At 36.8% G+C, this 25,091-nt stretch overlaps 1 protein-coding gene across 1 annotated transcript in view; it reads right to left on the reverse strand.

Annotated features, from left to right (window-relative positions):
- Positions 1-18,227, reverse strand: part of LOC141433947 (probable 2-oxoadipate dehydrogenase complex component E1 homolog) — a 35,196-nt gene extending 16,969 nt beyond the window's left edge. Inside the window, exons 1-8 of the mRNA XM_074096099.1 lie at positions 17,948-18,227; positions 15,544-15,670; positions 10,331-10,496; positions 7,797-8,013; positions 6,518-6,679; positions 5,873-5,946; positions 5,390-5,503; positions 2,982-3,095 (exon numbers count right to left, since the gene is read on the reverse strand). Coding sequence (XP_073952200.1) covers positions 2,982-3,095; positions 5,390-5,503; positions 5,873-5,946; positions 6,518-6,679; positions 7,797-8,013; positions 10,331-10,496; positions 15,544-15,670; positions 17,948-18,074 — 1,101 coding nt within the window. The 5' untranslated portion in view covers positions 18,075-18,227. The remainder of the gene's footprint in view (positions 1-2,981; positions 3,096-5,389; positions 5,504-5,872; positions 5,947-6,517; positions 6,680-7,796; positions 8,014-10,330; positions 10,497-15,543; positions 15,671-17,947) is intronic.
- Positions 18,228-25,091: the final 6,864 nt, after the last annotated feature.

Raw genomic sequence — 25,091 nt, forward strand, 5'->3', positions numbered from 1 at the left:
TGTATTTACATTGTCATTTAAATTACGTTAGTCGTTGGGTAATTCTTTTTTATTGTGTTTGTTACTGCCGATTTTCATTCACATCGAGTAAAAGAGGATAAATGTGACAAAATGGTGCACTTATTTCACTGCCTAACTTATTCCACTTTAATTACAGAAGTGCAACACCAGCGTCCACTTTTGTAGCTCAAAAAGTGTTAACAGCAAAATGACAAACAGCAAAATAATTAGAGAATCTCTTTTGCTTGCACTGAGTAAAGCACTATGTTTAAAAAAAAAAACAATTTTCTCCGGGACTAATGAACAAAGAATTCTGTTTGTGAACGCTATAGAAACTTGAAGCGCGTAATGGAATACCAAGCATCCAACTATTCAGAATATCCAACCTTTTATTAGGATTGCAAGATTACTAATCTCCTAGGAAGTAGGATCTTCTTCTTTGGCTCTCCATTACTGGAGGTTTGCCGTCAGCTCTGTGAACTGTTTCCAGTCTAGCCAGGCGAAATAGCTCTTCAACGCTGGCTATCCTTTCCATTCGCGTATGTTCCGAAGCCAGGACTTTTTTTCTTCCAGCACGCCTCTTTCCCTACCCTTTGCCCATCATTATTATTCGTAGAAGTTGGTATCGGGTATTTATAATTATGTCACCCAAGTAGCCAACTTTACGTAATTTGATGGCATTCTCTTGGAGGAGTTCACGGGTAATAAGTCTCGTTGGTAGTAGTGGAAGTAGGATAATTAGACCTAAAGTCATTAAAATCACGAATTGTAAGTTCAAAGCAATAATGTACCTACTTGTAGGAACTGTTAAATATTCCACGCCATAAGCTCTAAGCAAATAGCGTCTAATGGTTGACCTGCTAACAAAGTAAACAGACCCAGGAAGGCTAAACCCAAACCATTTCAACACACCAGCGCATTTCCGTAGTTTTGTTTCGGGGTAACCAAATTGAATTTCACGTCCCTAGGCGTCATAACGTTTTAGTCTGCTTGTCGTTTGAAATCCAAGAAAAAATATTATATATCAAATACGGCCGTCGTTTCTTGCTGTCGTCCTATGTACAATATTTAACTAAAAGTTCAGTGTACATTTCAAAGTGTCCCTTGGCGATCGATTGAGTTACGTCAATTTACGTTACTGGCCAGATGCACGTCGTGATGGAACGGAATCCGTTTGAACTTTTGTAAACGATTTAAAGTTAAAAGGTAGCAGGTATATAAGTAATTTGTATTTTTTACTTTCCTTCGAAATCTAACTCGGGTGAAATAACCACGTGAAATGGGTCGGTTATCAATCTACTATTGCATTTCCATGAAAACTAAGTCACGTCTCAATTGTGAAGTTTCTTTAATAAATCTTCTCTTCTCGCCTGACCTGGTTGAAGCATTCATAATGTTTATTTAAGTAGAAAATTAAACAAACGAAAATTTAACAATCACTCATTTTCCTAAACAATATAGCTACCCTCATCAATTTAATGCTTATTATTCGGGATCTCTTTGAGGTCGGTCTAATAAAGTCTCTTATAAATATTTAGGTCGAACGTCGTCATTTTATTATTTTCTCAGCTAGCATTAGCTGTGCCGTGAAGCGTGGACAATAAAAAAAGAATAACGTCTTTTACTCGTAGCTGCTCTGTATACGCAAACCTATCCTTAATAGCTGACACTGGGTGCTATTAGGAAGTTCTTCAATTTACGTTCCTTATGCGAATTTCTAAGGAAAGGATGTTGTTTCTGAGAGGCACATGGTTTACGTCTCAAAATTATACCTAGTCAAATAGGTAAGTTCAAGTCAGTATACCATTATAAAAGTCCCAAGTTAAATATAAATAATTCAATCATCATTTTCATGTTTATACTGATTTATGTTTCGTTTTCGAATCAAGTACCTACCGAATAAATTATTACATTGGTTGTATACCTACATATGAAGTTTGTTGATTTATTCGTGAATAATTTATTCACAAGCAGTAAATAAGGGTAAGAGTTTTTACATGAAAATATGCATGAGAAGTAACACACATAGTCGTAACGTAAGCTGCCTTGCACGTTTTAGACTGGTTTTAGTGTCACGCGTACCGTCAGTACGGATCGCTCCGCACAGGCTGATCTATATGAGCTTCCTGGGAGCGTTTTAGAGTAATACGGAGGGGTCCGTACGGACGACCGTCCGCGCGGATAGGAAGCTCAATAGATCAGCCTGTGCGGAGCGATCCGTACTGACGGTACGCGTGACACTAAAACCAGTCTAATTGAGGAATATAACAAGACTCGTGTGGAAATGGACCTCTGTGAACAGGGCCAGATTGAAGCCAGATTTAGAGGTATGGAGGCCTTGGGACGATGAAGGAGTGGAGTGGAGGCCCACGGGGCGAAACAAAACTATTAAAAAAATACGAAAAAGTTGGTGATCTGTCGAAATATGGATTTTTTTCGCCGTCACAAAACAAACGAAGTGACGTGCTCTGTACGCCACGGAAAAACCATCGACAAATAAACATGATTTTTAATTCCTTTACAGTGTAAAACGAATAGATAAAGCTATCTTATTGGTTTCTTTGAATAATACTAAAATTATATAATTGTTCTTATATCGCTAGTAATAAATTAAATATCGTTTTCAGATCAAAATGAGTAATATTTTGAAGACCGGTTTTGTGAGTATCACTCAATATAAAATTTCAACCACAAACCGTTTCATAAGGAAAATTGTTGCTGGACATGTCCGAGATGCAGAGGAATTAAGAACAAAACAGGGGCAGTGCTCAATAATTCAAGCTCGCATCATAACACAAACATATTTTACTGAAATCAGGTAGTTAAAGTCTATACAAGTTGCTTTGTTAATGACGGTTCATATTATTATGAGTATGACAGATGACAGAGCCTAGATTATTTCTTCTTTTGGCCACTATGAGCGCTGCGATAGATTTCATTACCCCCACTTAGTACTTCGCACCCTCCCAATAGATTCTTACTTGGTTGTTGACGACGACGTGTATGGAGCCTCCGACGTCAAAGTGCGGGGCGCGGGACAACATCAACGTCTCCTGATTAACGCCTTGGCCCGTGAACGCGGCGTCGCCGTGTATCTGGGGAATAAGTTTTATTTTCATTTAATTTTTAATACAATTTTACTGCTGAATTTAATTTTCAATATCATCTAAACTATATATCCGTCCCAAAATTGGGTAGTTTACTGAGTAAAAAAAAAATATTACTTCGTCAGTAGATTATAACAAAATATTGGTCTTTTTTTTTCTTTTGTCAAAAGTACGGGAGTTGGGGCCCATGACGTCACGCCGTGCTAGTGTCGCTCAGGGTGACGTCACGCGAAACTTTAACTGGCCATGTCTTCATAATTTTTTGTTTAATCGACAAAAGGACAAATACGTTTCCAATATTTTGTGATAAATAATCTAGCTCACGGACTAATTAGAATTTCTCAGGACACTGGCCAATTCAAGTCGACGCCATTAACCGTTAGAGTTCCGTCCCGTGGAGACAATCCTAGTTGCACCATCACAAATTTCACTACCAGTTTACTGTATTGTCACCAGGTTTACATTAGTCTGCATAAGTTCTTGCATTGTCGTCCATACTAAAGGTACTTGAAACGTTTAGGTAATTAAATAAATGTAAACAAACTTCAGCTGCCAGATTTGGTACATTCAAGGATTTAAAACATTTTACTTAGGTATCTATCATTGTAATACAAACTAGACCAGTGTATTTTAATACAGAAATGTAAATGTTTAGACAGTTTAATGGGGTAAGTTTAATATTTAAGACGCCAATTGACGTTTGTTTCGTTTACATTTAGTTGAATACCTACCTATCCAAACCAAGTATACATACATATGTATCTGTATAAAATTTCAATTCTACCCAACCACTAAATGTGTGTGAAGTTCGCAACTTCGCGGCATGAAAATAAAGTACTTTTAAACATAACATGTTATATATCGACAAAATATTATTAATTATTCCGAATTGACCTTTCAAATTAATTGATGGGAAGAATGGGAACCCTTTCAAACACCGTGGGTAGGGCGTGAAGCAATAATAAATCATATCATGCCATATTTACATACGATAATGGGTTTGAGAAAACAAATAAAGACTAAACCTACGTACAAAGTATCCGTCCTAACTCAATATTGATATCTAATAGTAGCCTCGGGGTGGGCCTGTTGGAAACAGATAGAAGGAATCTCGGTTGTAGTTCCTATGCATAATACAATTTACTATTAGGCTCTAAGACATATAATAGAGAATAAAATAGAGGAGGGTGATATAAAGTAACCTTATCAGTGAGGTAAACTATGTAAGTAAAATGGCCAAAATATACTTTACTACATTTAACTTGTGTAAACAAAACAAGTTAGAGTAGATGATACTTATTGTTACTTTGTTGTTAGTTTAACCATTTTTCTATACTTATGTGACACTTAGGGGCTGTCTCACCGTCCATTGATTAGTATTAACTAACGGTTAAATGTGATGCCGTTTCTATTTGTTTTGATCGAATAGACATCACATTTAACCGTCAGTTAACTCTAATCAATGGATGGTGAAACAGCCCCTTATAGCCTCTTCATAATTATATAAAGAATTTCGAACTGATCTTAATAAATGACAAGAAATCAATATTTCTATCTGAGCAGATTATATCACTGGACAAACTATGATCGCCGTGTCTACTCACCCTCGCGCTTGACAACAACTGCTTGCCTCGTACCATGAAATTCAGTGCACACGGTGTTATAGTTTGCGACAGTTTAGCGACAGTTGCTATTCCGAGACGTTATCATAATATATTTACCTGTTACCTCTTTGCCGTGGGGCGCCGGTGTAAGAATGTCCCCCCCCCTCTACTCTTCCCGTGGGCACCGTAGAAACCGGCCGAGGGTTAGGTAATACCAGAAGAAGGGTAGCAGTATCTTCTTGGCTACTTGGCAAACTCCTCCCCCCTCATGACCTCAAATGCTTCCTACCGAAGCAACTGGAGGTCTATGGGGGAGGCCGATGTTCAACAGTGGACGTCCTACGGCTGATATGATGATGATGATGGTGACCTTTTGACGACCAGAGGCCTTAATTATCTAACGGACTTGGAATCACAATCGTTTTCACCACTTCTTTCTGTCACACGGCATAAGACGAGGGTAGAAAGAGATGGTGAATGCGATCGCGAACGTCAGTGCGTTAGACAATACGGCTTCAGTGGGGTTACTCCGAAATTCGAAAATCGAAGTTCGTATCGTACCGTCCCGCTGACGCTTATATTATTTAATACGTGAATGAGAGGGACGGTACGATACAAACTTCGATTTTCGAATTTCGTAGTAGTCTCGCAGATCTTAGCAGTAATAATAAACCATACCTGTACATTTAACACTTTGTCGCCCATTTTGGACGAGCCATCTGTCGAGTAATCACCTTCCTTCAGCTGCAATTGTCTGGATCGCGTTTTGCCCATCGATACGGGATTTGCTGCCTGTAGACGAGAATGTATCAGTTTTAGAAATACAATTTTAAACATGTACGAAAAAATTTATCAGAAAATCACTCTCTATGAGGATTAAGAGGATTTTCTAAACAGAATTTGTGATGTACTTATGTTTAATTCAATGAGATCTATTTAGAGATGCAATGATGCATATCTGAGATGCGTATCTAAAAGACATGAAATTAGTAAAATATTGTAACAGAAACATTTAATTTCGGACCAGTCTATCGGTGCGTCAATTTATAAATTATTTTTGAGATTAAAATTGAAAAATACTTATTCAGAAAAAAGCGACTCGATGGATTTTTAGAACAAGCAAAACAAATCTTTACAAATAAATCGAGCAATAATTATTACCTCGAGATGAGATGGATTGTTTAGCAAAGAGAAGCGGACCGATTTGTCATTCACGGCTATGTCGACCGAGGCACCTGGAAAATTACAAGAAATAAGTAGCGTAAAAATTCGTCATTGAAAATGAATACCCACAATTTTTTACAAAACCAACCGAAGACGGAGACACTTTGCACACAAATTTCAATTTATATATCTATAAAAGATTAACCTGATTGACTGACTGACAGACAGACAATGCACGACTTAAAACTATAAAGCTAGCAGTGGCGTGGCGTCGTAACAATGCTTAAATTTAACAAGACGTCATTGATATCAGGTATGGTATGGTGGCTTGTGTAGATTCACTAACTCCGAGGAGTTGTATCGGAAGACATACCTAACAGAAGCGCTTGCGAGCTTCTCTCACTCCCCGGGTTGCCTAACGAAAATGTTCACTACAAGACACTGAAAGCTAGAGACTTGAAATTTGAAGAAGGGCTTTTTTGAAATCCCCACCAGATTGGGAATAAAGGAGTTTTTTTTACATAAAACTGACCGTGATTGATTGACCGGATATAAAGTGCAGATGAGGCCAAAGGTGTATCTCACTGGTTCAGTAACAGCCTATTCTAGACGGTATAGATAAGCACCAAGGCTAGAGCTTACTGAGATGCGTAGATATGTCGCAAGCTGCCCCAGCTTCTATGGGGAACTCGGGTTGTCCGCTGAACTTGTGGAAGATCTTGACTGGTGGATACTGCAGCACGCCGGTCAGAGCGTTCAGCTTGCCTCGGTGGGCCATCGCTAGGACAACTTGTTCGACACCCTCTGCAATGAGTTTCCATGACAGGCTTGTTAGGGCTAGTATTGTAAGAAAGACAGTAAAATCATTTATTTATGTATGACATATTATACAAAGTAGAAAAAGTTTAGTTTAGTTTTTAAATGAGTCCCACTGAAAACTGTTTAAAATTATATAATTGTTCTTATATCGCTAATAATAAATTAAATATCGTTTTCAGATCAAAATGACTATCATTTTGAAGACCGGTTTTGTAATTTCAACCACAAACCGTTTCATAAGGAAAATTGTTGCTGGACGTGTCCGAGATGTAGAGGAATTAAGAACAAAACAGGGACAGTGTTCAATAATTCAAGCTCGCATCATAACACAAACATCTATTACTAAAATTAGGTAGTTAAAGTCTATACAAATTGCTTTTGTTAATGACAGATGACAGAGCCTAGATTATTTCTTCTTTTGGCCACTATGAGCACTGCGATAGATTTCATTACCCCCACCTAGTACTTCGCACCCTCCCAATAGTACACATTGATAAAAAAAATCATGCTTTTAACTAAACTGACATTTTTACGATCAGAAAGCATTGGTCCGCGGGGCCCTTAGACGCGCGGGGCCCCTATCATTTGCTACTCTTGCTACGTAGCTAATCCGCCACTGACACCATCTAGCGATGTTTCGCCTGTCAAGAAACTATAATAAATATCATGAGACAATTGACTCCAATTGGGCTAGTTCCATATTAAGCAAAGCTTGTATTATGGATACTAGGCAACGGATAAACATACTTATACTTATGTATAATAGATAAATACATACTAAAATACATTAAACGTCCAAGACCCGAGAACAAACTTTCGTATTATTCATACAAATATCTGCCCCGGTCGGGAATCGAACCCCGGACCTCAAGCTTCGTAGTCAGGTTCTCTAACCGCTTGGCTATCCGGTCGTCAATATCTCTTATCTCGTAAGTACTCGTGTACTTTATAAAGAACAAAATAACTGTAAGAATAACTGCCGAATAAACTATGTGGAGTATACATCTTTGATGCCTATAGTTATGCATTCAACATTTTTCACGTTTCATATCGAATTGGTTACACTTACTAGGTAGTGCATAAGCATTTGAAGCTTTATTACCTGCAGTAGTGAGCTTATAAAGCGTCGAGAAAACGGTCAGCAGAGACTCGGCACCCTCCCCGCAGTACCGCTTCACTGTGGGGTATTTGACCATCAGAAATTTGTCCCAAGCTTGAGAGTGTAACAGCTCTTTGACTATTTCTAAACGACGCTCTTTGTCTATGACGTCTACGCCGCTTTCGACTCTTTGCGCAAACCATTCCCGCTCTGCTTCTGTCTGAAAGAAAATATGATGGGGCCTGATTTAGAGTTGTAGCCAGGGTCCTGGAAAAACAGTTTTATCGAATATCACCACTATCAAGACAGTCCATACGGTTTAAACTTTGACTAATAAGCGCGAACCATTATATTAATCATGCAGAATTACAGTTTTCTAGCACAGACGGACGGACAGACATGGCGTCACTAGAACGGTCCTTGTAAGACTACGGAACCCTGAAAAAATATTTGTAGCTGAGAAGCAAAGTAGAATATTTGTTCATTAAAAAGTACTTATTCAAATTGAAAATTTTAAGAAAGCTTATTAGAACTTGCCGAAACTAAGACAGTAAAGTATTTACTTTTACGATTCGTTTAAGTTGTCTTCATTTTTAGGGTCTTTTGTTTTTCACGTTTGTGGAAACAATGTTAAGTACCTGGGCGACCGAGCTTTGCTCGGGCTAAAACTCGGTAACAATCGTTTTCCCAGAGAAGACCAAGTTAGATCGATTTTTTGTCCCCGAAAACCCCTACATACCAATTTCATCGAAATCGTTGGAGCCGTTTTAGAGATCCCGAAATATATTTATATATATACAAGAATTGCTCGTTTAAATTTATTAAATTATTTGTACGGTCTCAGTCATTTATTTTCCAGAAGAAGAACAATATATAAAAAAGTCCTTAATTTAATTTTAAAGGGGAAGCAAAAGACTTTGATGCTACATGACACATTTGACACTAATTAATCACAATGCGTAAGAAGTGCCACTTTCATTAAATAAAAATAAATCACTGTCAGCCACACTTTCAGTTCAATCATTTAATATTTGATATTACAAATGGGAAAGTCTGTATGTTACCTCTTAACGCCTAAACCCAGAATCGATTTAGGTAAAATCCCAGAAAATTCTGTATTTCCAACTGGATGGTATAGGCGTATTCTTTGCAGACGAAGTCGCGGGCAATAGCTAGTTTAATTTGAACGTGTCTTTTAAGATAAAACAATCAATGACAATTAACACCATACTCTTACATGACACAGTACTTACTTATATTCAAATCTAAACACTAAAAATTATGTTATACTATACTAAAGTAAAGGACATCTTCAGAAATGACAGATTCACAAAATGCGTTGGAGGACATTTTCAAGCTTCGGCATCAACATTAACGGCGAGCCCAAACGAGTACATCACCCACCTTCACTTTGCCGATGACATAGCCATAATGGCGGAGTCACTGGAGGAGCTTAAAACCATATTATGCTCAATGGCCTTAGTATCGTATACCAAATCGTAGGTATTTCTTAAAGAACATGGACATTAAAAAAATCAAGACCAAGATTAGTTAACAGGTTTTACGGCTGATGATGGTGATGATGAAAGTGTAGAACAATTATGTTCCTTATAATTTATAATTTAAAGCAGTCAAATTAATCCTTTATCTCTTTTCAGAAGACTTAATTTAATTGGAAATCCGAAACCGTCGTCCAATCCGATTCATTTATCTGCTTCTCACGAACGACAAACAACCGTTGAATGAGTTTTGAATCAGTTTCAGTTCACAAAGAACAATCCATGCACGTGAAATGAATTGAATCTTGTACCATCAACCAAAATAAGTGGTCTATCAATTTTTAAACAACATCCTATCAAATGAATTCATAAGGCTAAAGTCGAACTTTCAAGTTGATAGACACGTCTATTGGCATTATTGTTTTATGACATGCAAACGATTATCAACTTTAGGGTGGTAGACCACATATTTGGCTGATGGTACATATACATATAAGTTCGGACGATTTCTAAATAAATCCTTTATTTTATCGGTTTAGTTATTTAAAACCATCCTTTACCTACTTGTGGCTCCACTCACAACCTTTATGGGAATTGAATTAAAATTTTGGGAATTTACTTACATTCCCATGAAAATTACTATTTAAAAACAACATTGTTCTAAATATAGTTTACATAAATCATATATGCAGAAAACTCGTGTGTAACTCGTATTGTCTGTAGACTTGGTGGTTGAAATCTCTGAATGTATGTGAACATACTGTGCGTATAGGGGTATATCCTGATTCTGTAGCCTAAGTGTTATAGCCGGAATTCAGCTATCTATACGCCAAATTTTGCCGTTTTCCATAATAATTTTGGTCTACCATTATCTAAACTATTTAAATATGTCCATTATTTACTTACAATTAATATGTAGGAGCACTATTTGATCAAACAAAGTACAATTCCTGCCGTCTATCTGTGTGACACATATACAAGCTTGCGCGTTTATAATCATTTATTATTATTATGAATAGGCACTCTTCTTAATCTCACCTCTAAGTAAGAAAATTCGTAAGAGATTGGTCCGCAGTAGATTTTCTCCAGCTCCTCGACGAGCGATCCTGCCGGCTGGTTCCCGGTGTACCCGTACACTATGCTAGAGTCCACTGCGTCTTGAGCTGACAAGCCAAAGCGAGGCAATTGGAGCTCTTTCACATTTCTGAAACAACATTAATTTATCCATGCAAATAAATAAAATTTGAAAGGGTCATATTGCAAACCAGCGCTGCGGCTTGCCGTGGCAATACGCTGGGTACCTACCTATGGCCCTTTTTGCTTCTTTCGGTACGATGTTTCTCTTTTTTAAATGCCGACGCAAAAAGAGAGGTGTTATAAGTTTTACCGCTATGTGTGTCTGTGTGTGTGTGTGTCTGTCTGTGGCACCGTAGCTCTTAAACGGGGGTGGGCCGAATTGAATAGACTTAGATAGGTTTCGTCAAAATCGGTTTAGCGGTTTTTGAGATATTGAACTTTGAAGTGACAAAGTCGGGGGTTTTCCAAACTTTTGTTGGTTAGGTTAGGTCATTTATTTTTTTGAAATAAAAATCATTAGATTATGTAAGGATGTCCCTAGTTTAGGTTTTAATGTATTTTCCTTTTTATCACCCGTACCCGTACTTTACCCGTAGTTATAGAAAAAGTAGCGTCCGTTTCTTAAATTGGGTTAGCGGGTGACTGGTGCCCTCAAATAATAACAAAACAGCAATTTTTGGAAATTTTGTCCGTCTGTTTTGACATGTTGAATTTTCCCTTAAAAAAAAATCGTTGCATATAAGTGAACTAATGGAAAAACTCATTATTTGCATTTTCATTCCGATATTCCAACGGGATTCATGTAGTGATCTTATCTGCTGAGTTTAGAGACATGAAATTCCGCACGAGTGTTCCTTAGTCCTTGTTTCTACGTTTTTTGTAAGCCATGCAGTGTCATGTCGTTTGTAGAATAAGTCGGACCTATATCTTCCCACGGGTGCCGTAAAAAGCGACTACAGGATCTCATGTCAGACTGGACAGCGCTCTCTATTGGCCCGACTGTATCGTCAGATGGAGTGTTATGTTTTACATAATTCGATTTCAACATAAGTAAAAGATTGAGAAAGAGAACGAAATGTGTTTGTGTAAATTTTGCTGTATCTATATGTGTGTCAGAAGACAGTCAGTCAGTCAGTGTTAGTGAATAAATGTCTTCTTTCTTTCTTTCTATCAAATGATTTACAAGTACGAGTATTTACAAGCTTTACCGTCCTTAAATGAGATTAATGTACGATCTGTAATTCATCATCATCATCATCAACCCAGACTATATACAACATACGCCCCACTGCTGGGCACAGGCCTCCTCTCAGAATAACTCTGCCCTAGTGCGGATTGGGAACTTGACACACAACATTGAATTGCTTCGCAGGTATGCAGGTTTCCTCACGATATTTTCTTTTGCCCTAAAACTCATGGAAAAATTCAATTTCGCACATGTAGGTATCGCAATATTGGACACGAATTGGGATTGGACAATAGCTGTCGTTCACGGACAATTTACAGGTCGTACATTAACCGCACCGTCAGTAACTCGGCCATAAACAGAGAAACCATGAAACCAATTAAGACATTCTTCATGGTGTAAATACGATCGGAATCTGATTCTAATGACATAAGAAACTAGAGCAATAACAATTCGAGATAAACATTAAGTAGGGGGCAATGCTATCAAGAGCAATCGAAAAGAGTTACGATATAAGGCTACGTTTCTGCCAGAGATGTGCGAGGACGCGTTGCAAGGAATATGTTTGTCATGAAATGGGTTTTACGAAAAACTACCCGCAGATTTAAAAAGTGAATGTTCGGATGAGGCATTTGGACGTCAACTCAATAAACTTCTTTTAGACAAATCACTGTACTCAGTAAGAGAGTACAGTGAAATGAAATTTAATTAATTGACTGATGATTATTTTGTCTGTACCATTAAGTACCATTTTGTTTATATTTTATTTGTCATTTTTCTTTTTAAGTATATTTAATTGTAATTTGACATTCCACATTGTGTGACTGTATATTTTTTATTGTTTTAATCATTAACGTAATATTTTGTCCTGTTGTTGAGGACTAATTTTTTATTTTTACATTCTTATTATTTATTAGATTGATCTTTCCAATTCATTAAATTTGACATACTTAGTAGAAATTATTGTTATTAATATTTTTAAATTTAATTCTAATTTTATTTTGGCTGACAATGTATTGTAATTTACCACTATCATATACCTATTATTATTATTTTTTTGCATATAATTTGACGATCCTTTTGTGAATTTCTTATAATTACCTGACATGTATTTATAATGTATCTTTTCATTAGGTAATAAATAAATCTAATCTAATCTAATCTTATAGAAACGCTTCATTTACCTATCTTAGCTCAGCACAGCTAAAGCACAGTCAAATGAAGCGTTTCTATTGGTTCATGTTCATGACAAACACATACACATTCCTCAACGCATCCTCGTACAACACTGGTGGAATCGTAGTCTACAGGTAGGTGTGTCATGAGCTCATGGGTCACCCATAAATAACGTGTATTTAGTGAGGGGAGGGAGAGGGGGGTAGATCACAAAACTGCAAATAATCTGAAAAAAAACATCATAAATAATAGGTATAATGTCGTCGCTGGCGGACCCTAATATTTGCATTCTCATCGAATTTAACACTTTTTTTCAAGTTATCTGGATGAATTATGATTGAAGAAGGATAAAGAATAAGTGAAGATAAATACACAAATATGTGATAAAAGTGTGATTCTAGCTAGCCTAAGCCCAGTTTAGACGTGCAAGAAAAATTGTGCAAGTTGCATTACATTACGGCGCTTAATTGCTAGCTAGCCTAAAGCCCAGTTTAGGCGTGCAAGAAAAATTGTGCAAGTTGCATTACATTACGGCGCTTAATTGGCCTCTACAAACTTGTTGGCTTTAAGACCTCGCAATGTAATACAAAAGAACGGACGACGGACGTATATAGGCTGGGATGATGACGAAGATGAATGTAATGCAACTTGAACGATTTGTCTTGCAGGTCTAAACCAGGCCTAAGAATGAATAGTGGCTAGCCATTTAGTTAAATGGTTTTCTATTACGCGTTCAAAAGGTTTCCTTGTAAGTGCTACATCGTTTATTAGGTGATTCTTTATACGAAAAGGTCGACTTCAATTTGGGCATGAGGGATAACAGTCTATGAGAGCTACTTGGGGCAAATATACAGGCATTTATAAAGTCATATCGTAAATAGATGATAATAAGTGATGTGAACTAACTTTTTATTTTATGGAGGTGTACGAGTAGTTTGGTTGTGTCTAACTGTCAAAATTCTACAATGTGAGATTTTGTGTGTGAAATTTCCAGTCCTCATGAGAAATACACCCTACGCCTATTATTTTGACAGTTTTGATTGAGCCTAGCAGTGGATCCTTTTTAGGACGAAGATAATGCCTCAGCTAAAGAACCGAGAGAAGTACGTCGGCTCCCTACATCTGATCGGTGCTTTGGGCAAGGTCGTTAAAATTCTTACTTACGATCGGAGCATTTAGAGGATACTATATGCATATATCCAGCAATTGATGTGCCCAGATTGAAAACAAGACGAGAAAGTCACTTAATATAACCCCTCGGTTGGCTGCCGTCATTTTTAAAAATCTTGTAAAGTGGTGGGCCATTTTGAAAAAAAAACTCCGAAAAAAAAATGCAGTGCAAAAATATATGCGTTAAAAATATAGACAGAAATAGAGACAATTCAGACGTAATATGTACTTACGTACGTATTAGGTGATTACTCACCCTTATTTCTGTATAGGCAAGCTTGAATAATGAGAAGATTATACAATAATACCTAAATAAACGTGTTCAAAATTTGTCACAGTTTTTTGACTCTATTTATCTACAAGTTGATGTTTCTTAATTTCTTTATATTAAATTATTTATTGCAAGATTTTCTTTAATTTTTTGGCTGGTATTTGGTACTTACTGACTGCTTGTTTGCGAATTAATTTTTAGAAAAAAAAAACTTGCTTATACCTTACGTGGCAAAATGGAAAAGATTTATTCTTTAAAGTAAAGCTTAACAATACAACGCCTAGACATGGATTCCCCAAATTTATGTTCCTTAATATCTGCATAATTTACCGCATTCATAATTTCTACCTTCTCTGTGATAATTAGGTTGAAACCTGCTGCGTTTACGCAATTAGCTAGGGCAAGTCTAATTAATAACAATTTCGCAAGTATATGTGCTCTAATTAGTTAGTAGTTAAATATAAAATAGGCTTCTGCATTCAAAAGGTATACTAGTATTTATTGCTAAACTAGTGTTTACCCGTGGCTTCGCACACGTAAATCATTAGATCCAGAAGATGAATTGAAATTTAGGGATTTTTTTAAATTCTGGTGGGAATTCCCGGAAATTAAATCGTGCTTTTCATTGACGTTACATTAAAAACAATCATGTCCAATTTCATGACTCTAAGCCCAGCGGTCGTTGTTTCGAGATTTTGTCCCTATCCTGTGGGAATATCGGAATAAAAAGTAGCCTATCCTATGCCCATAGAATAGGAATAAAACATATGTTTTATTCCAGATGTCCAGCTATCTACATACCAAATTTCATCTAAATCCGTCTAGCCGTGAAGTAGAACTCACTCACTCACTAACTTTCGCATTTATAATATTAGTAGGATTGTCTAACTCTGTCGTTCTAAATAACTGAGAATGGCCAAATTGGCCTATCGGCGGCCACATTAAATTAGTTTCGTATGAAATCTAAACGCATAATAATACTTATTACTTATACTAATACTTCACTTTGCGACAGTTAGATCATCTTTATTATGTGTTAAGATTTTCCTTTTTAATTACTGAACATACCTCAGTAAATGTTTAGGAAAATTACGCGAAGTCTTCTAAAAAAATCGCCTTTTTATTTGGGTTACAATTAAGTCACGTTAATGAGATTTTCACAATACTACATCAGATGTTAAAATTATCCTTGGCCGCTCAAAGACCAAGTTCCATACAAATTTACATATTCTCCTTTTGTAAGTATATTTTTTACGTGGTAGGTACAGTTGTCATTAATATTGACATTGTTGGGATTGACATTGGAGCTGTCTTTAGGTTTTCAAAATTTAATAATTTCGAATTAATTACATATCATAGTAATGTTCTTACCTGTTAACATTTTTGTATTCGACGTTATCTATTGTGGCTTTTAAATGGCCGTGTGTACGATATGCGGTGACTAGTTGATGCGCGCGGCAGTTTTGGTATCTCTTTTCCAACACCTCTTTTTGGATTTCTGGAACAAAAACAAAAAAAAGTTGATTAGCTAATGTTAAAAAACACCCTTTGCTTTTGAAAACATTCAACGAAAAGTAATTTAAAACATATGTACGTTTATTTTAAAACGCTCGCTCTAACTCGTTAGTCGTTCGGGGCTGATGTGATGAGAAATTTTAACTCTTAAAACAAAACACTATCAAAAATGGCATCCGCAGCTTTAGTGGCCAGTATCGAGTTATTCATCAATTGATTAAAAAGATTTGATATAAAGTTTTTTTTTTAAATATTTCTGTGTTCTATATTTAAATTTACTGCTCATTTCGTTTTGAAGCAGTCGATATAATAATAATGTATTTATTGAAGAGTTCAAGATAAGGCCGAAAACAATTGGTTTTATCCACACTATTGTCTGATAAATACTCATCAAATCATCTCATCTTATACATAATATGTAATACTTAACTGCTTGCTAGGTACAAGCCTCTTCTCAGAATGACAAACAGGCTTGGGTTATACCTAGTCCCCACTACGCCCCACATGGGCTAAGTGCGGATTGGGAACTTTAAATACGCAATTGAAATTTTTCGCAGTTGTGATCAATTTTCGTCACGATATTGTCCTCCCCCATAAAGCTCGTGGTAAATTTCAAATGCAATTTGGCTCATGAATTGCGTAAAACTCAGAGGTGAGAGGTCATAGCTATAGTATAAATAGCAATAATTAAATCCTTACTAACCCTTTCTAATATTATAAATACGAAGGTTACTCTATTTGTCTGTCTATTATTTCTTCCCACTTAAACCGATGAACCGATTTAGGTCAAATTTGGTATGGAGTTTATCAATCCCGGAATATTTTTATAGTTCGCACGGGATAGCAATAAATCAATTCTTCGTAGACGAATTCGCGGCTAGCAGCTGGCCCCGTACTACGAAGTGCAAAATTCGAACTTCATATCTTTCCATTGACGATTATATAATTTAATACGAGAGTGAGAGGGACGGAACGACACGAACTTCGATTTTCGAATTTCGTAGTAGCCCCCGCTGGTGCGAAATAAGGAAATGGCGGCCATGGCAATAAATGAATACTAGAAACTTTCTCAATCAAGACGTTCAAATTGCCACCCGAAATTGTCCTTAATGATCCGATTGATAACAAACACTGCTAAAATAGATGGACGAATTGCTTTTGGAACAAGGTAGAGTCTGCATCAAAAGCAGTTTTCCTGACGTTTTTAACCCTCGGCGCAAAAAGAGGGATGTTATATTATAACACCCAGTTCGACGCCAATATCTGTTTGTATGTCTGTTTGTGCATTGTAAGTCTCAAACGGATCGACAAATTTATATAAATGAAAAGAAAACAAAAAACTCAAGTCACGTTCGACCTAGATTTGAACTCTTATAACTTGAGTATACCGCTGAACCACCACGCTTATGATAGAACTATCGAAATTACGTGGAATTCACACTATAAGAAAAATATTTTAATTCAAAAATCCCTACACGTTTTCTTTGCTGAATCACGTACCAGGTGCAACCTTGTCACTGCATGTGTAACAGAGCACAATTTTTTCAATAAGTCAATTTCACGCTGGTTTCTTTAACACATAGATTCAATTGATTGTGAAAAGGTTCCAAGTCTGTAACTCCAACTAAATAGAAAGATACTGTCAGAGTATAGAAAACACACCGAATTTTCGTCTACTCCGCTTGTGCTGCTGACGGTGTAAAATTCGGCCTTATTTAGAATAAGCCCAAGTTACTGTGAATCTTGTTCTGTTTAATAACTCATTAATAATTGTTTGCCCAACGCCGCAAATTGTACTTTGTTTGATAGGACAGTGCGTCTGTATAATTATTAATTGTAAGTAAACATTGTTCTTACTTAAATGTTGATTTTACATAGATAAGGTGCTTGATAGAGTCAAATTATTAAGAACAACTAACGTTTAAGAATTCTACTAATAAATAAATAAATAATAAATAAATATCATGTTGAAACGGATAAACATACTTATATAGATGACCCGACAAACATTCGTGTTACACACAATATTGTTTCAAGCTTCGTAGTCAGGTTGCTCGACGTAACGTGTGAAAGTTTGTGTGTGTTTGCGTGTCTTTGGTATGTAGATTGCTGGATGTGTGACTAGGATCCCAACACTTTTTGATGTGTGTTAGATCATCTCTTTCAACGTCTCATGCGTCAACTCTACTTTGTAATAGGCACTTTTGTGATCTGTTTCATTGCATATTATTATTTTCATGTCGTTGTATTGGTTACCTACCACTTTCGTTCTCGACGCGCGGTCGGTGCCCGAAGACACCGGCACCCGAATGATACTTCACTCTATCATATAACCTCTCCTTCCATCGCATCACCTGCCTCACTCCCACTTGACTAAGCCCGTACATTCTATCTCACTTCACTGCACACCGATTTTCAAAACACACTGGCCATACTACTTCGAAGAAAGAATATAATTTGAAATTTAAATGTTTGGAGTTCAAGGTGTTCTATTTTTGAACATCATGCGCTCGAGTGCCCGGTAGCGCGATCCGAGCAATACTGAGGATATGTGACAGAGAGAGAAAAACGATAATAAGTGTTTACTATAAATGTTGATTGTTGACGTAACCATTATGTGATTGTGGTGCGATAGCATTATGATAATGATAAGAGCATTGAATGTGTTCTCGGCTTACTTCGTTTTAGACCTACACGAACATGATAGAGCTACCTTTTATCATGGTTATCGTATTTACTCTTCCAAATGCCGTGGTAACAATATTATTATAATCACTGTTTTTGTTATCATTGACTTACCGCACTTGACATTGAATTTTTCATTTATTTGCTATAAGTTTTCAGGCGATCTTTGAACTCTACATAATAATATATCTTATTTACTTGGTATACAATTATAAACTGAACGAACTACCATTTTCAGTTTCTAATCGCACAATTGTTAATGAAACGCAGATAAAAACTGTCTGTAATTTTTTTGAAGTACGTCGGACCATTTAATAAAACAAAGGTTCCTTTACGACGTATAAGATTTTTTTGTCATAGCTAATTGTCGCTAAGGGCGTATGTACACACGCGTTTACGACATCAAACATTTGCAAAAAGCTAGTGCAAAAATTACTGAATCTCGTTTGGAGCGCGATAATTGGGGTTGTCCGCGCCTTAAAATTACGCTGTTTTTAAGGCGGAGGCTGGCACTTGCCATATGCCCTAAGTTTAATCAAAATATAATTAAAACATGAAAGCGATTAGGTACGTTTTAAAAGTAGTGGCATCGACAATTTTTGTAAAAATAATATTTTTTGTCTTGTTAATTATACAATTTTACTCACAAAATTAAATGTGATGAAAAATATTGGATGTCGTACGGGCGGTGTACTGGAATTACGAACGTCGACTCATAAAGCGCTTGGTCTTCGACTTCGGGCTTGTAATAGACTCTCGTTCGTAATTCTTTATTTATAGTCTTTAAGACACAATGTACTATCACGAAACTGAAATGCCCAGTGTGCCCAGTGGGGAAGAGGGTTCTGTATTATGCATGCTTCAACCGCAAACAAACACAGCGCCTAAGCATATTTGTTCATGCGTTTTGTTGCTAAGCGATAGAGCGAGGGACTCAAATCGAGACTGCATGATAAGAAATTAACTACTAAAATATTAACATATTAGCTGCGACTTTGTCTGTTTTCGTTTATCCTACTCGTTTCGAGTACATTTTTGATTTTAGACAATTAATGATAGCAAAACTCATAATTGTTACTATTTTACCAATGGAACTCTAGAGGTCCCTATTTTCATTTGAGCAGTATATTAAAGATTTGCTCACCATCCGAAAGAAACAGCACTATCAGTTTATGTTAGTCAACCGTAAGTAATTAAGATAATTCGGGGTAGCGTAAGGAAAGTAAGTTATGAACACTCTACCCGAGTAGGCTTTTGAGAGGAAGCATTGGCTGTATTGACACTGTCCTTGGGATATTCCATAGTCTCACAAGATCAAGATTATTGGTTAGTCGACCGACTGACAGCGGGACTGGAATGGTTTTTGTATGATTTTTTTATCATCTCATCTCGGAATATCACGGCATATCCCAACTCTCGGAATACCTAAGTAGGCTAGGTCAAGGTCCTCAGCTAGTGCGGATTGGAAGGCATACGGTTATCCTATTCTTTGACGTCACGCGAAGTGACCATAGATTACAATTGACGACTTTTTTTACCCGACTGCCCAAAGGAGGGTTATGTTTTTCGAGCGTATGTATGTATGTTTGTATGTATGTATGTATGTAAGTATGTATGTATGTATGTATGTAAGTATGTATATATGTGGGTATGTTTGTCCATTTCTTTGGTCCTCGCTGCAGCCTAAACGGCTGGACGGATTGTAACATATGAGGTATCATTGGATTCGTCATAACTGTCGGAGTGACATAGGGTATATAATATTTCAATATGGCGTCTGCGAAAACAAATATGGCGAAGGAATAAAAATATATATTTTGTATAGTAACAATATGGGATTCAAATAAAAGCTAATAATTAGCCCATTCAAAATGTATATGGGTTATAAATAATAATTTTAATCTACTATTTTCACAGAAATATCAAAAAAGTATAAAATAAAAAACATAAAATTTAAAAAATCAAAAACCCGACTGCCTTAAAAAGTTAAAAACTAAAAGGAAGAAAATAAGTGTAGTGGTCTAGAACTCTGTCAAGAAGCTTATTTAAGGTTCAACAGTCGGGACCCATTCAAATCGTAACCAGCTCAAAAAATCTTAGTAATGGGTCCCGACTGTTGAATCTTAAATGAGCTTCTTGACAGAGTTATGAATCCTGGAAGAATCGATATTGGCATGAACATTGATGAATCCTTCTAGACCACTAGAGTTATTTTCTTCCTTTTAGTTTTTAACTTTTTAAGGCAGTCGGGTTTTTTACTCTTTATTTTCGTCGCAGCACGACGCAAACGAAGTTGCGGATAACCGCTAGTCATGTATATGTAAAGGTTTACTATTATAGTTAAATGATTTGCGTTTATTATCGCATGCTCAGGCCTGCGTGCGTCTAAGCTTGTTGCATTAGTTGGACATGTCAAATCCATTAGCAGACAGCTATGGGTAAGTACAAAGGTCGCAGCTAGCTGTTTTAATTGAAAATGTCAATGAAGTAAAAGAATTTCCTTGCTCACCCGCGATTTATTCATTGATATGGACCTCCGCAAAATAACGCCTGATTCAATAAATTACTTATTTGAAAATGTCAGTCTACGAAACGGAACATCTCAACCGATGGGTACGTATTGCCACACGCTAAATCGATTTAATTATAACATAAGTTCACTTTAGTTTTGAAAATGAGGCTCGCTTGGAGATTTAATGCGGTTAACTTATTGTAACCATTTGAAATTATTTTCTAGGACTTCCTAGTAGTAGACATTCGTTCAGAGAGCGTGTCACTAGATAAAAAATATCCACTTCACACTTCGGTCACCGCAAGCAATTAATAAATTCCCATGTATCTCGCACCCATAGTTCAAAAGGTAGACGCATTATACGTACAGTCAGACAGCCGGTGAAATTACTAGCATTTGACTATTCCATCATTAGGCCTTCAATCTGGCAACTTTTCATGCAATAAGGCAAGTTTCGCATTCTTTTGTGGGGTGGTGAGTGGGCCGTAGCGCCGGAGTTAGAATTTGTCCTCCTTGTGGCCGAATGTGAGATAATAAAAAGATGGGCACCAGTACCAATATTTTACACAACTAAGCGTACAAACCTAAATATCCGATACATACGACTGTTTCTAGGGCCAGTAGGAGCATTTCAGATATTTTTGCACGCTCCGCTGTGGCAGATATTAATGCAGGTGCATGGAAACTTTTCAGTACCTACAATTCGACGACCGGATGGCTAAGTGGTTAGAGAACCTGACTACGAAGCTTGAGGTTCTGGGTTCGAATCCCGGCCGGGGCAGATATTTGTGTGAATAACACGAATGTTTGTTCTCGGGTCTTGGATGTTTAATATGTAAGTTTGTATTTATCTATATAAGTAGGTATGTTTCCGTTGCCTAGTATCCATAGTACAAGCTTTGCTTAGTTTGGGACTAGGTCAATTGGTGTCAAGTGTCCCATGATATTTATTATTTTTATTATTATTATTGACCACGAAAATATTTTCTAGGACATTCCCCTTACGAATCAAGTAGACATGCAGAAATCGGACGAGAGCGTAGTCACGAGGATAAAAAATAAGATTAACTACTTCGGTGACCGCAGCAATTTACACGGCGTCGGCCATGTTGTATCCCAAACACCCATACCGGGGTTCAAAAGGTGAGTAAATGTGGTATGCCACATTGTAGTAAGCATAGCTAATCATACAATAAACGTTGCATTCATTCACTCATTCATTCATTCGTTCAATCTGGAAACTTTCATGGGAGTTTAAGACAAAGTTTCCATTCTTTTGTGGGGTGCCGGAGTGGGCCGTGGGGCGTCGGCGTTAGAATGTTGTCCTCCCCTCTTCTCCCGTGGGCGCCGTGGAAACCGGTTGTGAGATAATACCGAAGATGGGCAGCAGCGTCTTCCCGGCAACCTTTACATCCAAACTCTGCTCGCCAACCCGCTTGCCAAGCGTGGTGAGTGTTGGCAATCTCTTCCCCCGGCCACGTATCTGAATATCGACAATTGAAATATCGATAGTTAAAATATTGATGGTCAAAATGGTTTTTCCCTCGACATTTTAACTTTAGATATAGTAATTTTTAATATTCAGATACGTCCCCATCCCCCCTCATGATTGAAGGAAACCTATGTCCAACAGCGGACGTCTTGCGGCTGATATGATGACGATGAAATTTATTGCGGATTTTTGTCATAAGTGACGCATCATGAAAAATATCATCTATTAAATAAGGCAGGCTGTTGATATAACATATAAAAAGCTATGTATCTAGTGAAGTGAGTGAGGGGTACTTTCCATAAATAAATTTAAGTTTGGAAACATCTCTTCGGTGCGACATGTTTGAATTGAGGTAAGAGTTTTATAGTTGTAGTCGATGCAGCATCACTACATTACGTGACCATACTTACGAGTAGGTACTGCTTGTTTTGAACGGCTTTATTGTGGAAGAGTATCACACTTACAAACTTTCGCATTTATATAGAGAATTAATATGATGTTAATAATACTTTTATTGTTTGCGATACCTAAATCATGGCTAGATTTGCTTGATTCTACGGAGAAAACATAGAGGCCTAAGCTCAGATGGTTGGACGGCGTCGAACAGGTCACCAAGAACCTGGGGGTGATAAGTTGGAGAAGAAAAGCCATGAATAGATCGGACTGGAGAGATTTACTGGACCAGGCTAAGGCCCACTCGCGGATGTAATGCCTCAGATTGATGATAAGGAGAAAACATGCGTAATGACTTGAATATAAAAGCAAAGGTGAAAGGAGAAGGTTATAGGTTTCACTTTAAAGATTTTATGAAAGAAAGAAAGAAAGAAAATACAATTATTCGTGACATTGACTTACAGTACAGACAATTACAAAAACGACAGACAGATGGGGAAAACAGTGTCACGAAACGGACCCACCTCAGCATAATGCCGGCTAAAAGCGCTGGTCTTCCGGTGGGACCGTTTAAGTATAGCATTTATTCAATGTTTTTGCTGTACAAAATCGAGACTTATCAACTATCTGACTCACTTATCAGGTTTAATGTAACTTAGAAAGAAAACAGGTCGTTAAAAATTTACAGTTCATTTTTCTTTCACGAAAAGTAATAAATACTCAGAAAAAGTGGGTAAGATGGCAAGTCATTATCTGGAAGAGCGTTGTTAATGTCGTCATTACACCCCAGCTGCATATTAATCGCCGTCGTAAGTGGCTCGTCAATTTGAACTGTCTGTAAGAATTATTTAACTGGCTTTATGTCATTTCGTTATGTCCCTTGCGTCACTGTTTGGACAAAGGTTCATCTTGTGTAGATGGTATTTTTTTACAAAAAAGTGTACCTTTTTTTCAATTTTCGAAAAATATTGGTTTTTCCTCCTCAGAATCAAGAGCACAATCGATATCGTCGATCGAAAATGTTCCAAACAAAAATTACAGTTTTGTGACGTTTTTTCTCATACACTTGGTATGGGCGTCACAAAACTGACTCATAAAATTTGTATGATAAAATTAAAAAGACTTTGAAAGAAATGGTACCCACACTGTTTTTTTTAAAAAGCCCTTATTAATGATTGACAGAATGACAGAGACAATGAATTGTCGTCGGTGAGCGAAGACTTCGAAAACTCCAGATATGTGGAGTACTTTAATCAACGACCAACAATTGAAGTGGCTATTTGAATTACTATTACATCGATTATTGTCCGGTTACAGGAAATGTTCTCGACGCTTTCATAAAATATCCGAATCCCCAAAAGCCTCCTAGGGCGGATACTAGGGACCTAGACATATGATGTCGACTGAAGTAAAATAATCTATTACTTCATAGTGATTACCTAATAATTAATTAAAAGATGACCATGATGAATGACCGCTATCTCACGTACAGTCGCACATGGCTGAATATTGTATAGCTATTATTAAACATATTATTAACATGGGCCGGGACTTTTTTATAGCGGCAAAATTTCTTCTTATTATTTTTTCTAACCTGTGTAATGGTCACTGCTGTTTTAAATAAATTATTTTCTTTCTTTCTTTCTATTTAAATGATAATTTGTCTAACGGTGTTTCATGTTCAAAAAAGCCCGTACGGTACCTATTTGTTAACGAGATTATTTAAGTGCTGCACGCAAACTCACTGAACCGCCGGAATTTGGTACAGTTTCCATTATTCCCAAGCGGACGAAGTTTGTAAATTGCTAATGCGTTGTTTATGACTTTAGCTGTACAAAACAATGTATATTAACATCACATAACTCACATAATCCCTTGGTCTATTAAGGTGCTGACAGCCGCTAACCATCTTAAGGGTATACTATTACTATTAGTGGATCTGTGAGTTGAAGACGTCACTGTTTTTTTAAAAACGGCTGATTTGATATTTTCTACCTTTTTTACTCCCTTTGCTCCACCGTTTTGTTTTTTTCCAAAAACTGATTCAAAAAACCAAAATAAGAACGATCGAATCTGCTCACAACATGAGAATCGGTTGAGAAATTCAATGAAATATTAGTGCACTAGAAGTTTCCATATTTTGATGCCTCATTGATCCTTGAATGTAGTGCAGAATATAATTTATAGTTTTTTAGACTAACTATAACTTACCTACATTTATTATGTAGGTAAGTATAGAGAAAAACATAAAAGCAATTTGCCACTTATGCTTACAGCTTAGATTATTAAGATTTACCAGCGTGCAGCGTGACCTAAGCAGCC

This window comes from Choristoneura fumiferana, chromosome 13 (genome assembly GCF_025370935.1).
Source record: "Choristoneura fumiferana chromosome 13, NRCan_CFum_1, whole genome shotgun sequence".
Lineage (NCBI taxonomy): Eukaryota > Metazoa > Arthropoda > Insecta > Lepidoptera > Tortricidae > Choristoneura > Choristoneura fumiferana.